Source organism: Macrobrachium rosenbergii, chromosome 6 (genome assembly GCF_040412425.1).
Source record: "Macrobrachium rosenbergii isolate ZJJX-2024 chromosome 6, ASM4041242v1, whole genome shotgun sequence".
Taxonomy (NCBI): Eukaryota; Metazoa; Arthropoda; class Malacostraca; order Decapoda; family Palaemonidae; genus Macrobrachium; species Macrobrachium rosenbergii.
This window is the reverse complement of record NC_089746.1, coordinates 13360755-13379694: the sequence shown is the minus strand read 5'-3', so window position 1 is coordinate 13379694 and position 18940 is coordinate 13360755. Positions and strand designations below refer to the sequence as shown.

The following is an 18940-nucleotide window of genomic DNA, read 5'->3' as shown; positions in this document are numbered from 1 at the left end:
CATGTGATACTATAAAAAATATCTTGAGAGAGAGAGGGAGACATCATACTATCATTACATATAAAAAATCTTGAGAGAGAGAGAGAGAGAGAGATAGAGAGAGAGAGAGAGAGAATCCTACAATCACTATACGCATTATAACAGTAAAACCTGGCCAAAATCTCTCTTCAAATATGCATCATTTAGCAACTGAACACGCTTGAAAATCAAATTTGAAAACACCAACAATTCTTTTAAAACTGATGCAGCAAGAGTTTTGACGAAAAAGTTCATCGTTTCAACTGAAGCTTAGAGAGAGCATCATCAAAATATTTTCCATCTCGTGATAATAAAAAATCTTGAGAGCATGAGTCCGTCATACTATTATTCCATGTAAATACTATATTAAAACTTATTTCTTGAGAAAGATGCAGGTTTTAGTCTCATCAATCAAGTTTTATATAAAAATCTTGATTTTAAAAGAGAGATGAGTTATTCATCTCTTAGAGTAGAGAGATTGCTTATGTCTAGAATATACAATCACTATCCAAATACATTATAACAGTATAAACAAAATATACAAAATATCTCTTCAAATATGCATCATTTAGCATGTATGAACACCGATATATATACTGCAGAATTTGAAAACACCAACCAAAGTCTTTTAAAAAGAGACGCCTTCGAGATGACTATTTTGACAAACCTGATTCATCATCAATCAGCTTATTACGAAAGCATCATTTAAATCCAGTTTTCAGCATCTCGTGAGTAATATATTTGCTCTATGAGCAGGGGAGTTTTTGGTGATATAAGGCCAGCTAAACCTTAACAATATATTTAAACTTATTTTATACCGAAAGATGCAGGTTTTTAGTCTCATCAATTGCAAGTATTATATTTTAATGATTTTAAAATGCAAATGGATGTTACAGACTAAATACACACATCAAAACAAAGTACATTACAACTTATGTCTAAAAATATAACAAACACACATCCAAATACATACCCGCGCGTATAAAACAAAGATATACATATATATGTACGAAGTATATACCGGGGTCTATGTATGTATGTAGGGCAGCCAGATAGATATACACGTCATACCAAACAAATCAAAAAGTCCTTCAAATATGTATACATATTTACCCATACAAAAATGGGAATAAAACATATTAAAATAGAAGAAGAAGAAGAAGATATATATATATAAGAAAAATTACTAAAGAATAATAAATCACGAAGGACTGAGGGGCAAGAGTCAAGAGAACAAATGAAACAAAATGTCAGAAGGGCAGGGCAGTAAGATGATGATGATGATGACGATAATAATGAATCAGTCTTTCAGATCCGCACAAATCTTCTCTTTTCATGAAGATTCAGAGTCGCACAAGCCACAGCTTCATCACTACCGAGTTTATTATTCCTTGGGGAGACGTACTTCCAGGAATAACCAACACTAATTTTAGAATATGAAAGAATAAATATATATGTTCTTCAACAGAAATAAAAAAAATACGTTAATTTCCAAAAGGAAATGATAAACGTACCTTTTCCTACAACGTATCTTTTCCTCAACAGAAATAGCAAACGACAATCATTTCAGAAAAGGAAAGAGTCCCCTTAGGGAGGTAGTGCCGTCAGTGTACTTCACGTGGTGCATTACAGGTTCTTTGCAGCGTCCCTCAGGTCCCTAGCTGCAACCTCTTTCATTCCTTTTACCGTATCTCCGGTCATATTCTCTTCCCTCCATCTTACTTTCCACTCTCTCTAACAATCGTTTCACAGCGCAAATGCGAAATTTTCCTCCTGTTACACCTTTCAAACCTTCTTACTGTCAATTTCCCTTTCAGCGCTGAATGACCTCACAGGTCCCACTGCTTGGTCTTTGGCCAAAATTCTATATTCCAGTTCCAGAAAAGGAAGGAATAAACCTACCTTTCCCTACAACCATAAACGATGGGAGGGCCAGTATTCAATCAGAAGTCCCATCAAATGGCTGAGCGATAAGTTAATTCCAATTGCAATTCGGTTTTGCCGGTCTAAATACCAACAGGATGAAAAGCATACACAGGGGGAAATGCATTCCCACGTCATGCCCTTTTTGGCAAAGGGCTGGCTGGCCACAGGGAGATTTTAATTAATTTTTTTTTAAAGAGTGCATTGGAAAATTCTGTTAAGCCTACCCAAGCGAAAAGAAAAGTATACGTGTACATACAATGAAGCTGTCCAGATGTTGACAACTATGGTTACAATATACTCAGTTGCATATACATATGCATATTTGTATATAAATTCTATTGCATAAACAACTTTAGGTCTTTTAACCGTTAAAAAACCGACAAAGTGTTTTGTTTGTGATGTAAACAATTATCTTATATCGAAAAGAGAAACTGTATTTTCACTGTCTCTTGCGTTAAACATTATATATACTGTATATATATAACATATATATAGATAGATATATAGATATATACAGTATATTATATCTATATATATATGTGTGTGTGTGCGCGCGCAGTTGTGTGTGTTTTTTGTGTCTATGTATTAGTATATAATTCCTTTATATTCTGGTTCACGAGGAAGCGTCAAAGTGAAATGAAAAAGCTGTACACAATAACAGACAAATCTTTAAAAATACAATTTTTTCAATTTTTATACACAAATACTTCCTTTTTCCCTCCACTCGTAAAGTTGGCAACATGATATAAAAGGAATGTATTCTTTTACGGTTAAAGCCTGTATGTATGCATGAGAGAGAGAGAGAGAGAGAGAGAGAGAGAGAGAGAGAGAGAGAGAGAGAGAGAGAGAGAGAGAGAGAGAGAGAGAGACTGCTTTTGAAGCTCCATTTTCACATATGAGAGAGAGAGAGAGATATTGCTTTTAAAGCTTTATTTTCATATATATATATATATATATATATATATATATATATATATATATATATATATATATATATATATATATATAGAGAGAGAGAGAGAGAGAGAGAGAGAGAGAGAGAGATACTGCTTTTAAAGCTCCATTTTCATATATGGAGAGAGATACTGCTTTTAAAGCTCCATTTTCATATGAGAGAGAGAGAGAGAGAGAGAGAGAGATACTGCTTTTAAAGCTCCATTTTCATATATGGAGAGAGATACTGCTTTTAAAGCTCCATTTTCATATGAGAGAGAGAGAGAGAGAGAGAGAGAGAGAGAGAGAGAGAGAGAGAGAGAGAGAGAGAGAGAGAGAGAGATACTGCTTTTAAAGCTCCATTTTCATATATGGAGAGAGAGAGATACTGCTTTTAAAGCTCCATTTTCATATGAGAGAGAGAGAGAGAGAGAGAGAGAGAGAGAGAGAGAGAGAGAGAGAGAGAGATACTGCTTTTAAAGCTCCATTTTCAGAGAGAGAGAGAGAGAGAGAGAGAGAGAGAGAGATACTGCTTTTAAAGCTCCATTTTCATATGAGAGAGAGAGAGAGAGAGAGAGAGAGAGAGAGAGAGAGAGAGAGAGAGAGAGAGAGAGAGAGAGAGAGACTGCTTTTAAAGCTCCATTTTCATATGAGAGAGAGAGAGAACGAGAGAGAGAGAGATCCTGCTTTTAAAGCTCCATTTTCAGAGAGAGAGAGAGAGAGAGAGAGCTTTTAAAGCTCCAGATATAGAGAGAGAGAGAGATACTGCTTTTAAAGCTCCATTTTCATATGTGAGAGAGAGAGAGAGAGAGAGAGAGAGAGAGAGAGAGAGAGAGAGAGAGAGAGAGATACTGCTTTTAAAGCTCCATTTTCATATGAGAGAGAGAGAGAGAGAGAGAGAGAGAGAGAGAGAGAGAGAGAGAGAGAGAGAGAGAGAGAGATATTGCTTTTAAAGCTCCATTTACTTACATGGGAAGTTGTTTTTACAGGGCGTTGAAGTCTGAACCCTGCACTTTAACTTCATGCTAAAACGATTTGTAAAAGGCTGTTTTACACATCACAAACATTCACTGAATAATATTAACAATCCATCATGTTTACTTCCAAAATGAAAGCACAGAAAATGGCGATACATTTTACGGGAAAAATATTTATTTATAAAAAAAAAAATACATTCCATGATTCTGACGTATGAAAAGTAACAAAATACATTTGACTACACTCCACAAAATAATTTTTTACATATTTTTAAGGCCTCATTGTGATCCATTGCCTGTCGCATTTGATTCTAATACTCGGCTGCATGTTCCTTAATATAGGTTTTTACCAGGGGGTGACGTTGCAAGCCTACTGTCTATTGCCGGAGAATTAAATATAATTAATTAAAACTAAGAAAGTAAATGTTAGTTAAAGAGAGAGAGAGAGAGAGAGAGAGAGAGAGAGAGAGAGAGAGAGAGAGAGAGAGAGAGAGAGCTGTTCTTGGACAGCATTACCTACTGTAAAATCAATTTATTCTTGTACACATTTATTAAATACCATTACAATTTTTTCATTGACCATAATTTAGAGCATTTTGAAACAATAGCCTCAATGCCATCACTGTGTCATTCCCCCAGCCTCTCTCTCTCTCTCTCTCTCTCTCTCTCTTCCCACGTGCTTGAACGGAAAAAAAAACATGCAAGCACATCTTAAAACGCTTGTATATTAAAATCTAAATAATTTATTGGCTGAGAAACTGACTCAGAATGGTACACATTAAAGGCGAGCTTCCTACGCGGGGAAGCCTAAGCAGGGAGAAGATTTCTGATTCATCGAGATTCATTCATATGTGCCCGAGAAAGGAGAGAAAGCGCAATATGTAGAAGACAGCAATTTTCCAAATTACGCCTATCAATCTATCTATCTATTATCTATCTATCTATCTTGGGCCTCTGCGAGGCTCATAGGGCAGGCGCTGATCTCCTGTTTTATATATATATATATATATATATATATATATATATATATATATATATATATATATATATATATATATATATATATATATAACATAAATGTATATATATATTATTTGTATAATTATATATACATATAAATATATAGATAAATACATAATATATGTATATATACGTATATGGTAGAAATACATATATAATTTAGTATACTGTATGTATAACTGAATCACGAAAATATGGAACGTGATGAACATATAAATAAAGACAAAATCCACGAAGGAAAGAGAAACAAAGGAGTGCTGTGAGACCTTTCGACTTTTCGTCCTTTACTTAGGTCTGCTAAGTAAAGGACGACAAGTCGAGACGCCTTTCAGCACTTCATTGTTTCTCTTTCCTTCGTGGATTTTGTCTTTATTTACATACAGTATATATATGTATGTATGTATGTATATATGTATGTATGTATGTATGTATGTATATATATATATATAATCCATCTAACTTACATATTTATGTATACCTTAATACGTTTACATAGAGACACCGACGTTTTAACACCTACATACGTGCATGTAAATTAGAGCAATGCATGATAAGAATATTGATAAATGATTACGTAAGCAAATTAATATTAGATGCTTCCATTAATATCAAATATCTGATAATGACAGTTCAAAAAGAACTTCATGCATGAAAAAGAAGAGTAAAATAAAGCATTCCTGACGTGGAAAAAAAATATGAATATTCATAATTTTAGTTTCTGGGGACGTAAAAATATTTCATGAGTTAATCTTATAAAAAAAATAAGTATTTTTAGGTCAGTGAAAACAGCTATCAATTACGAACATTATCGCGACAGTTTCCCACCACTGATGGTACAGTCAGTTGGCATTAACACATTATTATCATCGTTATTAATAATTTAGTTTCATAATAATAATAATAATAATAAAATTTGATAGATTTTTTTATAATCTGCTTGACATTCTTAACACGTCTATTACAACAACAACAACAATAATATAATAATAATAATAATAAAGTTGACAGATTCTTTCATAATCTACCTAACATTCTTAACGCGTTTGTCACCGCTTAAAATAATATTAACGAGGTCGAATCTTTCACGCCCAAGTGAAATATGAATTTCCATGAATTTTTCATTCGGACCATCTGGCCCTCCCAAGATTACGAAAGTAGGCCTAAGGTACCGACCCCTTTTTCTTCTCCTTCCAAAATTAAAAAACCAAGTGGTAACGTATGCATGAAAGTTTCATATCTTTTTATTTATGACAACAACACAGCGTCTTCTCTTGGGTGTGGGAACATGCCGCCGCAGCAAGGCTTGAAATTTCATTTCGAAAGTTACGGGGAATAAATCTGCGATAATTTTCACGTAGGCCTAAAGACAACAGCGACGCGCGCACACGCACACACACACACCCTCATTCATTATGCCTTTGGTCTCGCTCTGTGTAAACCGTTTGTTTGTGACACAAACAATTGCACTGGATAACAATAAGAGGAGAGCGCCCTCTTTTTCAATGAACAAACAAATACATGTCTTACGAACAAGTAGGCTACTTATGTCTTTGTCCAAAACGTTAAATGAGAAAGAAGTCTGATAAGAATCTTGCTGTTTTACTTGTAAACACCACGATACGATTTCAGGAAAGTTTAAAAACCTTTTAGTTTAAATTATAATCCTGTATATAAAAGAACTAACAAATTATAAACATTATGTTACAAGTTCGGCTTTTGTAACACTGTTCCCTGCTACAATATTGGGCACAGAGAGACGTCAACTGGAAACTTAAATCAAAGAGCAGTAACTTAGAGAGAGAGAGAGAGAGAGAGAGAGAGAGAGAGAGAGAGAGAGAGAGAGAGAGAGAGAGAGAGACAGTACCCATCCCAAGCACAGAAATTTAGAAACCTAAATTTAGAGACCTAAGATAAAAGAGAACAAACGCAGAGAGAGAGAGAGAGAGAGAGAGAGAGAGAGAGAGAGAGAGAGAGAGAGAGAAAAGACTGCATCTTCAGATTCTGTACTCACTTTGTTGCCTGCGTCAGGATGGGCAGCATAGTAGGCGAAGGCGTTCATCCCGGGACGCCAGTAGCTGAGGGTATAGGCGGGCGTGTACTCCACGCCCTGGCCATTGGCGTGACGTCCCTGGGTGGCGACGCCCGTCACGAGACGAGGCCTCCCCAGGTCCACCTCCAGCCACTCTCCCTGGTGGATGTCCACGGTGGACCTGGGGCACCAGGCGCCCCCACCGCCTTCCTCGCCCAACCTGCCGAAAATAAAAAAAAAGAGAGGTTTTGAGATTTCTTAATGAGAATCATTACTGCGGTAAAATTGGGTTAACTTTATAACTAAGGAGTTCCTCATTGAGCGGGTGGGTTCCGCTCTCAGCTAGCACTCTGCTGGCCCCGCGTTCGAATCTCCGACCAGCCAATGAAGAATAAGAGGAATTTATTTCTAGAGATAAAAATTTATTTCTCGCTATAATGTGGTTCGGATTCCACAATAAGCTGTAGGTCCCGTTGCTATTTAACCAATTGGATTGTAGAGCAGTCTCCCTGAAGATGTTGTGCAATTAGAACCCCAAAAGTTCAAGCGAAGATGCAATACGCTGCAACCCTGAAGTAATTCTCCTTGTACTTTTAATAATCTACTTGCATTTTTAACTGTTCATTTATTAATTTATCTCTTTTTCTAATAACTGTTCTCTTCTCCCTGTATTTCGTATTATCTTCCGTAATTTCTTTCAAATGAACACCATAATATTCCTTGGAAGTTTGAATTTCAAGTCAATGGTCCCCTGTAGGCTTGATCAATGTAAATAAATTAATTTCGTCTTCTGAATAATAATAATAATAATAATAATAATAATAATAATAATAATAATAATAATAATAATAATAATACGAAAGGGAAGAAGGAAACAGGAGAGGGTTGGGAAGGAAAATGAGAGAGAGAGAGAGAGAGAGAGAGAGAGAGAGAGAGAGAGAGAGAGAGAGAGAGAGAGAGACCCATAATTATCATGACCCATAATTATTATGGGTCATGACAGAGTTATACGATGATACAACAACAACAACAACAACAACAACAATAATAATAATAATAATAATAATAATAATAATAATAATAATAATAAATTAGCACTGAATACTATACACAAGAAAACTTAGAAAAATTATAATCACGGACATGAGAGAATTAGACGATGTTAGTGAAAATAAGTATCTGTAATAATAATAAATAATAATAACAACAACACTATGTCAAATGCTCACTATGTTTTTTTAGAGCATTTTGCAAGTTCTTGGGATCTCCCTTCTATAACATAACAACAGCATCACAACATTAGAATTCGTCATTTACGTAACGAAGCCCAACAAAAAAAAAGTGTCATGACGTCACAGCAAGCGAGCAGGCAAGAACAGAAGGCCGAACGCCGTTTGCAACACTACTCCAGCGCAATTGAAAAAAAAAAATACAAGAGAAGAGTTTCACCTGGGCCACTGAAAATGTAATTAGCGCGTACATGCAATTTCCAAAGGTAGAAAAACCTCCGCTTGTAACACGAGAACTAATTAGATCAGCGGGTCGATGGGGGAGAGATTCGCCGATCTCTCTCTCTCTCTCTCTCTCTCTCTCTCTTTTTTTATTCAAGGTGTGGACGGAGGAAAACGACACGGCGGAAATGTGCCGGTATAATAAAATCATAATGGATATCATAATTCGATTACGAGAATAAAAGAACCATTACGCAATCTTTCACATCTCTTTGTCTTCTTTTCTTAAAGATGTTGGGTGTGAAGGGATGATAGACACGCTTACACACACACACATATATATAAATATATATATAAAAATAATTATGTATATTTATACAACATATGTATCTGTGTGTATATAGACTATACATATACATATTTATGGATGCATATATGTATGTATATATATAGATATATATATACACACATACACACACATATATAATATATACTATGTATATATATATGTATATATATATATATATATATATATATATATATATATATATATATATATATATTATGCATATGATAGGCAAGCTTACATACACGTGCACAGAATGTAGTTAAAATCCGTTAACAGAGCATCAGCCGTTGAACATGATACTCATTACCCGTCTGAGGTAAAAATAAAATAAAAATAATCAAAATCTCGACGAAATCACTCGCATAATGGAACCGCGCCATAACTGAATGGACGAAGGAATAATTGAAAGTTGAAGGTTACAACCCACGGAGATGAGGAAGGATATCCAGCATCTGTCTGCGCGTATCATTTATTATTATCAAAGTAGTTTAATCAGACCACTGAGCTGACTTTCAGCTCTCATAGGGCTGGCCAATGTAAATGACACAATGTGTTATCGATGGAATTCCTGTTGGAAGAGATAACGAAGGCAAATAAATAACACGCAAAACGTCATCAACGGAAAACTGTTATAACGAAGGCAAATAAATAACACGCGAAACGTCATCAACGGAATTCCTGTTGGAAGAGATAACGAAGGCAAATAAATAACACGCGAAACGTCATCAACGGAATTCCTGTTGGAAGAGATAACGAAGGCAAATAAATAACACGCGAAACGTTATCAATGGAATTCCTGTTGGAAGTGATAACAAAAACAATACCACACAATATGTTATCAATGGAATTCCTGTTGGAAATGCTACCGAAAGCAATTCCACACAAAATTTTATCAATGGAATTCCTGTTGGAAGTGCTAACAAAAGTAATACCACAAAATATTATCAATGGAATCCCTGTTGGCAGCGATAACAAAGGCAAATAAATACCACGCGAAATGTTATCAATGGAATTCATGTTGGAAGTGCTAACAAAAGCAATACCACACAAAATATTATCAATGGAATTCCTGTTGGAAGCGATAACGAAGGCAAATAAATAACGCGTGAAATGTTATCTATGGAATTCCTGTTGGAAGTGCTAACAAAAGCAGTGCCACACAAAATGTTATCAATGGGATTCCTGTTGGCAGCGATAACAAAGGCAAATAAACACCACAAAGAATGTTATCAAAGGATTTCCTGTTGGGAACGATAACGAATGCAAACAAATAACACGCGAAATGTTATCTATGGAATTCCTGTTGGAAGTGCTAACAAAAGCAGTGCCACACAAAATGTTATCAATGGAATTCCTGTTGGCAGCAATAAGTAAGGCAAATAAATACCACAAAGCATATTTTATCTATGGAATTCCTGTTGCAAGTGCTACCAAAAACAATACCACACAAAATATTATCAACAGAATTCCTGTTGGCAGCAATAACGAAGGCAAATAAATACCACAAAGAATGTTATCAAAGGAATTCCTGTTGGAAGCGATAATGACAGGATATATAAAATAAACAACCCAAATTTACTACAAAGCCTTGAAAAATGTGACCTCTCCCACCCCAAACCCGGCTTTAACATCTCGCCAGGTCAAAGGAATTTATCTGAACTCTAATTCAAGAGAATTAAACGATTACTTTGCCCGAGGTACCATAAATGCTTAGGAGAAAAAAATTCATATAACTCAGAGGAGGAGAGAGAGAGAGAGAGAGAGAGAGAGAGAGAGAGAGAGAGAGAGAGAGAGAGAGAGAGAGTGGGGGTGGGGGGTGGGGGTGGGAATTATATCCATGTACCATTTACTTTGGAAGCTTTTTTTTTTACCCCATTCTCCTTATCAAATATCTTTTTATGGTACATCTCCCTTAATCTTATTTGGTTATCTGTCCGTCCGCCTCCATGTGCAAAAATATCAATGAAATAAGAACCTTTTAAATGGCTCTACGTTATCACGTGAAAAATGTTGAATTAAATTTTATTTCTGGTATATCACAAAGGTGTATTCAATTAAAAAACACAGTAACGTAATTTTGGAATTCATATGGTTTTTAACGTTCTTCCACATTGCCAAATTGGCGTCTGCATATTTCTACCTCAGAATTTCTGAACTGATTTCGCAACGAAATGAAGTAAGCTTACTATCATACCTAGATCGTGGGAAATATTAATCTCAGTAAAACTATGAACAATGGTGTTTTTATTTTTAATTTAGCGAATAAAGGGGAAGAATGTGACAAGGTTTTCACACTGTGACCAACCTGCAGGCAATACAGTACCCAAAATAATAAAATAAACTCGCACTGAGACTCTTGGTATCGTAGGTAAAGTAATAAAATCCCAAGAAAATACAATATTCCTCAGCAAAAATTGCTAATGACACTCTGGTGTTATGTGCAATCAATCACAGCATTAGTAACTTGATTTGTGCAATATGTGATCCCATATTTAATTTTTAAGTAAGTTCTTAACAGCTAAAAGCCCGTCCATACACAAACGAAGTCACGATGCTCCCATCTTGAAGAAGTATGGAAAAAAATTCTTTCATTATTCTGTTTATAATCATCAATGATGCCATAGTTATACTCAGTCCTTCTAACACCGAAGATAACTCTTCTTACTAATACCTAATAGTTTAAATATTTTATTGAACATGCTATTTATTTTTAATTTTAATCTACAACCAATGAAAGGTTTATCATACATTTACCACCTGAATTACGAATGCTTGGGTTTATTCGCCTCAACAGATAATTGATAATGCATTATCAATTACGTCATGGGTATACTTGGTCCTTCTAACACTAAAGGCAACGCTAATTCTTAATGATACCCTAATTGTTTCATTTGAATTAACATCCTACCTGAGTTTAATCCACGATAAATTAATGATTGCTTATGCATTTACCACTAGCCTTACGAATGCATAAGTTGTTTAACATCAAAAGGTAATCGGTAATTCTTATTTCTAAAGGGTTATTCACGGTAATACATCTTCCTATTACATATCTAATGATTGCGCTCGACCAGTTGAAGATTACGTTATATATTTACCACTTGCTTTAAGAATGCATAAGGCTGTTTGCCTCAAAAGCTAATTGAAAATGCTTACCTATCATTGTCTCTATGGTTATTCACTATAATGCTTATTTACCTCAAAAGCTAATTTGTAATACTTATCTCTACTGGTTATTCACGGTAACGCATTTTTGCCTCAAAAAATATAATTAATAATATTTATCTCTACTGCTTGTTAACGATAACGCATCTTCCTGTTGGAATATCTGACGATCACATTTCATGACTGCGCTCATCTCCCGCGATAACTTCCCAAGTCTTAAAGGCGTCTTACCTACAAGACATAGGAACCCCGTTTCCCCAGATCCTAAGCACACACGGAGGGAAAAGCCCTCTCTGTGTACTTTGATGTTTAAAGACGACCTTCCATAAGCTCTATTTAAGCTCCTCCTCGGCCTGGCCCGGGCCGGACCGGGCAGGGCAGGGCAGGGCCGTCTCGTTGGAAGAAAAAAAAAAAAGGGGGAAAAAAAATTCGCGCCAGGAATCAGACCACTAATTAGAGCATTGTAGCGGAAACGTATTAGTGGTTTCAGATCGAGATGTTTAATATTTTTTTCCTATTAAATACGGAGGCTGGTGGGACTGGAAACCTACTAATGGCCTTTTTAACCGATAGGTTGGGACAACCAAGTTCTTTTTAGTTCCAGGCTTGATGGCAACTAGAAAAGATAAAAGGAAAAAGGATGGTCAATTATATCTACATATTAAGAGCAAAAGTGACTGCAATACGGAAATCGCTTTGCAACTGCACGTTACTTATCAATCACAATATTTTGCTTTGCATTTTCTTGAAGTTAAACGTGGAGATCATTTCCCTTAGATTATTTGAGTTACGTACATATACACACAAAACAAATAAATACACGGATACACAATCATTTTGATAAAATATGGTGTTCAATACTTAATCCATTCCAGGACTGATGGAGGCTAAGGACTGCTCTAGGATCAAGAGCCCGTGCTGGCATAAGGCCATCTTAAAATAGAAAAAAATGGAAGGAAGAGTGGCACTACGTCCCGTAAAAAGCGACGTCACCCCTACCTATTACACAATGGAAGTTTATAGTAGTAGAGGAAGACAGAAGCAGAAATGGAATTCCGAAGTTCAGTAATGAGTCAAAGAAACATTTGATGAACTCTCCTCCTGCATGTGAGTTTTAAAATTCTCTCTCTCTCTCCATGTCTTTAACAAACGCGCGTTTTAGTTTTCAAACACATGAATGCTAAGTCTGTAATTTCGATAACTTGGCTTCCCTTAACTTTTAGTTTTCTGAAAAGAAAACTGTTGTGCCGGCTTTGTCTGTCCGTCCGCACTTTTTTTTTATTAAAGGTTAAAGTTAGCCATAATCGTGCTTCTGGCAACGATATGGGCCAGGCCACCACCGGGCCGTGGTTGAAGTTTCATGGGCGGCGGCTTACACAGCACTATACCGAGACCACCGAAAGATAGATCTATTTTCAGTGGCCTTGATTATGCGCTGTACAGAAAACTCGATTCCGCTGGAGAAACTTCGGCGCATTTCTTACTTGTTTGTTCGTGTGCTCGTTATGCGGAAAATAACAAAAGTGGCAACAAAAGCCAAATTTACCCGTACCTGTTGTGTGTGTGTGTGTGTGTGTGTGTGTGTGTCTATCTGAAGCCTGCATGGGTCATTGTATGGAAGCACCTATGAAACAGAAAATCTATGCTGACGCTCGCGTTCTTTTTTTAACGTTCAAAACCGGGTGATAAAACCGAGCCTTTCCACCAACAACAAACGGCTCGTGTTATGCAAATGAGAATCATTAGTATGTTGACACAACCGGGCACTGCTCACTAATGGCATTTTGAATAACTGTCAAAACTGATTCCGTTTTCACCTGCTTTTTTTCCCCCGCGGGGTTTTCACAAATCACGTCCGCTGAGTTTTACTAATGAAGGGGAACAGAATTACCTCATTCCTTATCTCTATGTCATGTTATGAGGTACAAGTCACGTGTTTCATATGAGCTGGTTTACGAGTATTAATTACAATGCTATCTTGGAACCAGTTTTACTGACAAATATCTACTAACATAACGACATCCGATCTTTTACGAACTTGACACCAAAAGAATGGAATATAAAATTTAGGCCAGAGGCCAAGCGCTGGGATCTATGATAAGGTCATTCAACGCTGAAAGGGAAACTGAGAGTAAAAGGGTTTGAAAGGTGTAACAGGAAGGAAAACCTTTTGCAGTTGCACTATGAAACAATTATTAGGAGAGGGTGGAGGAAAGTAAGACTTTCAAGTCGTTAATTCCTTCCCTAACGAGAAATCCATTTTTATTCCTGAGAATACGACCTCCCATTCCAGACGTGTGTTAATCAGAGGACCCTTGTCACATTCTAATCGTTTCTTGAGTGCGTGACTGACAGACACACACACACACCCACACACACACACACACACACACAGAAACACTGCGTCCCACAGAAGGAGCCCAGCACAAAGAACGTCTCCGTCATCAAACTCAGATTCCTAATGCACATTTAACCGTTTCTGGAAGGGGGTTGAAAGACGGCGCTAACGGAGACCTGGAATCTCCCGCCTGCCTGTGGAACCTGGAACCTCACACTCGCCTAGGAGACCTGGAATCTCGGACTCGCCTTGGAAAATCTGGAATCTTCCGCACTCCTTGGAAAACCTGGCATCCCCCGCCCTCCTTGGAAAACCTGGAATCTCCCGTCCGCCTTGGAAAACATGGAATCTGCCGTCCGCCTTGGAAAACCTGGAATCTCCCGCCCGCCTTGGAAAACATGGAATCTCCCGTCCGCCTTGGAAAACATGGAATCTGCCGTCCGCCTTGGAAAACCTGGAATCTCCCGCCCGCCTTGGAAAACATGGAATCTCCCGCCCGCCTTGGAAAACATGGAATCTCCCGCCCACCTTGGAAAACCTGGAATCTCCCACCCACCTTGGAAAACCTGGAATCTCCCGCCTGCCTTGGAAAACCTGGAATCTCCCACCCGCCTTGGAAAACCTGGAGTCTCCCGCCCGTCTTGGAAAACCTGGAATCTCCCACCCGCCTTGAAAAACCTAGAATCTCCTGCCCGCCTTGGAAAATCTGGAATCTCTCACCCGCCTTGGAAAACCTGGAATCTCTCCACCACCTTGGAAAACCTGGAATCTCCCGCCTGCCTCGGAAAACCTGGAATCTCCAGTCCGCCTTGAAAACCTGAAATCTCCCGCCTGCCTCGGAAAACCTGAAATCTCCAGTCCGCCTTGGAAAACCTGGAATCTCCCATCCGTCTTGGAAAACCTGGACTCTCCCGCCCGCCTTGGAAAACCTGAAATCTCCCATCCGTCTTGGAAAACCTGGACTCTCCCGCCCGCCTTGGAAAACCTAGAATCTCCCGCCCGCCTTGGAAAACCTGGAATCTCCCATTCGCCTTGGAAAACCTGGAATCTCCCATCCGTCTTGGAAAACCTGGAATCTCCCATCCGTCTTGGAAAACCTGGACTCTTCCGCCCGCTTTGGAAAACCTGGAATCTCCCATTCGCCTTGGAAAACCTGGAATCTCCCATCCGCCTTGGAAAACCTGGAATCTCCTGCCTGCCTCGGAAAACCTGGAGTCTCCCGTCCGCCTTGGAAAACCTGGAATCTCCTGCCCGCCTTGGGAAACCTGGAATCTCCTGCCCGCCTTGGGATACCTGGAATCTCCAGCCCGCCTTGGGAAACCTGGAATCTCCCGCTCCACTCGGAGGGCCTGTCCTTCGAAGGGAAAACTGGAATTCCTGTTGAAAATTCAGGAGGTCGACTGGGATACGGCCGTGGAAGGGGTGAGGGAAAGGACTCTGAAATATGGAGTAGGATACATGAAGCATGCGAGCAAGGCACGGGTGGCCTGAATTCGGACGAGAGAGAGAGAGAGAGAGAGAGAGAGAGAGAGAGAGAAATTTAATATTATTTAGCGACTGGAGACACAGGTAACCTAATTTGTGCTTCACACACACACACACACACACACTGAGAGAGAGAGAGAGAGAGAGAGAGAGAGAGAGAGAGAGAGAGAGAGAGAGAGAGAGATTATTTATTTAATATTATTTATCGAATGGAGAGACAGACAGCCTGAATTGTGCTTCACAGAGAGAGAGAGAGAGAGAGAGAGAGAGAGAGAGAGAGAGAGAGAGAGAGAGAGAGAGAGAGAGAGAGAGAGGAATATAAACGACCACTGATACCAGGAGAAAACAATAAACATACCATAAAGAATTACTGAAATATTATTGGCAGCAACGAGAGAGAGAGAGAGAGAGAGAGAGAGAGAGAGAGAGAGAGAGAGAGGAATGTCTCTCTCAGAGGGGTTAAAATAGCCTCCTGACCCATGAAATTTAGTGTGAAATTTTATGGCTCTAACTTTCAAAAAGTCTTTGTCTAAAGAGACGTCAGCTGCGAATTCTTCACAAAATGTCTGAAAACTAATCTCAACTAAGAATATAAAAAAGGAAATGGACTTTCGTACCCATCAGTGGATATATATAAAGGTCCAGTATTTTACTGCGTATACGCAAAGAAATGATCTAGGTTTATAATGTAGATATGTAACTACAAGCTGTACATCGAAAGAGTTTAAGTAAAAATCAACGTTTCTCTCTCTCTCTCTCTCTCTCTCTCACACAAACACAAAAGGAACGAAATTATGTGGAAATAGAATTCATCCTGCTAAGAGAGAAACAGTGGCATTTATTAAGTATGGGAAGAAGCAGAGAGAGAGAGAGAGAGAGAGAGAGAGAGAGAGAGAGAGAGAGAGAGAGAGAGAGAGAGAGAGAGGGGGCTGATATAAATGAACTGTAAAGAAAAGATAAGAAATAATAAATAGGTAGAGTGAAATGCCTACAAAGGTTCTATCGACAGAATATTGCCTTGACTGATTGATTTCGCGAATACATCTAGCATCGCACCTGCTATGGTCATGTTTCAATGTTTTATTTTTTTTTATAAAAGACCTAACTTATATCACCAAAATAACATCATACACACCATTTATACACATAAATAAGTATTCATTCAGCTCCCAAGAATTGGATTATTTATAAAATCTTAATGAAAATACAATATAAAAGTAAAATGGCAGCTTAAATATTATTTGTGGCTAACAACTATTTCTAAACCCTTTACAAAAACTTAGGAACGCTAGATGAAAAAAAAAATATAGATGACATACAAAAAATTTATCAAAAGGAATGACTGATCATTTCTGGCACTCAAAAATTCACAGTGTTAGATCTTGGTCACGGAAATTCAAAGACAGGACAATTAAAAAAAAATACAAAACAAAAAATAAGATAGAGACGACACCCTGAGGAAAATTCGAGTCAGAAAAAAAGGAAGGACATTCTTTGAAAATGAATAAATTACGCTTAAAAACAGGCGGTCGAGAAAACCTGTAGTGAAATAAAGAAGGAAACTTTCTCAGACTTTTAGTTTTCTGTAAAAGAAAACTACTGTCTGTCCGTCCGCACTTTTTCTGTCCGCCCTCAGATCTTAAAAACTACTGAGGCCAGAGGGCTGCAAATTGGTATGTTGATCATCCACCCTCCAATCATCAAAGATACCAAATTGCAGCCATCTACGCTCAGTAGTTTTTATTTTATTTAAGGTTAAATTTGGCCATGATCGTGCGTCTGGCACCGCTGAGTCCAATGCCGGAGGCGTCGCCGACGCTCCTTCCCTGGACCGCATCTGGGGAACAACCCAGTCTGAGCGCTCCCCGGTCGTAGCTGAGAGTTTCATACAGCATTATACGCTGTACGAAAACTCGATCGTGCCGAAGAAACTTCGGCGCATTTTTTACTTGTTTTATTTTGATTGTGATATTCAAAACTGACGTCAAAATTCTCATGGTTTTCCAGAGAGGAATATCCAATTACTATCTCATGAATGGTTTCACCCCTGTGGGGTGAGTAGTACCTCGTCGAGGTCCCCACATTGTAATTGGATACATTTTTGATAGGACAATGAATGCACCTCTTCTAGTGTTTCTCTCTCTCTCTCTCTCTAGCCGAGACCCGAAATAGTCGTCTAACAACTAAGTACATAATTCACTGTACAGATCAAAAGCCACACGGAATTTTTGGAAACAGGACCATTCGTCCCTCCCCGTCCGGTAAGGGATTCGAATGTGTGCCGTCCAGTTGTGATCTAGACGCGCGCTACCACCCAAGCTACGATGCCCGAGAGAGAGAGAGAGAGAGAGAGAGAGAGAGAGAGAGAGAGAGAGAGAGAGAGAGAGAGAGAAGAATAATGTTATTCATCGAATGGAGAGAGAATTAGCCTGATAGTGCTTCCCAGAGAGAGAGAGAGAGAGAGAGAGAGAGAGAGAGAGAGAGAGAGAGAGAGAGAGAGAGAGAGAGAGAATTAATATATCACGAATGGAGTGACAGGTAACCTGATTTGTGCTTCAGAGAGAGAGAGAGAGAGAGAGAGAGAGAGAGAGAGAGAGAGAGAGAAATGATGTAACTCAAAGTACTAAAAATTGTCTAACAGCCCTGATCCATTTCTGTAGCTCATGTAATCTTTTTACACTGGCACTATCTCGACCTCCTCCTTGAATGACACTTCAATTAACGACGGCAAAAATACAACATTAGCGACGAAACGAGAATGACGTTCGCTTAAATCATGAGATGGGTGGCTGTAAGTGATCTCCAAATGTTTGAGCGAGATAAGCTAATGGAGTAGCTATCGCGACGTTCTGAAAACAAAACTTGATACGGCGAGTCTTTCCGGGGTAATGCTAGCCGTGTTTATTGCTTGGCTGCCTCTTATCACGTTAATTGCGAGATGGTAATTTTATAAAAAAAAAAAAAAAAAAATAAAATAGTAAATAAATAAATAAATAAAATTAAAAAATTATCACGTTAATTGAGACGATAATTTTATAAAAAAAAATAAAATAAAATTATCACGCTAATTACGAGACGGTAATTTTATCAAACAAAAACTATGACGTTAATTATGAGACGATAATTCTATACAAAAATAAAATTTTCACGTTAATTACGAGACGGTAATTTAAAATAAACAATAAAATAAAAAATATAGAAAAAATTTAAAAATGTTAGAGTCAGACGGTAACTTTATAAAAAAAAAAA

At 37.9% G+C, this 18940-nt stretch overlaps 1 protein-coding gene across 1 annotated transcript in view; it reads right to left on the bottom strand.

The window, feature by feature from the left end:
* The window catches only part of LOC136839215 (discoidin domain-containing receptor tyrosine kinase B-like), a 336084-nt gene that overhangs the window by 209272 nt on the left and 107872 nt on the right, over positions 1-18940 (bottom strand). The window contains 1 exon segment of the mRNA XM_067104952.1: positions 6886-7123. Within this exon segment, the coding sequence (XP_066961053.1) occupies positions 6886-7123 (238 nt within the window).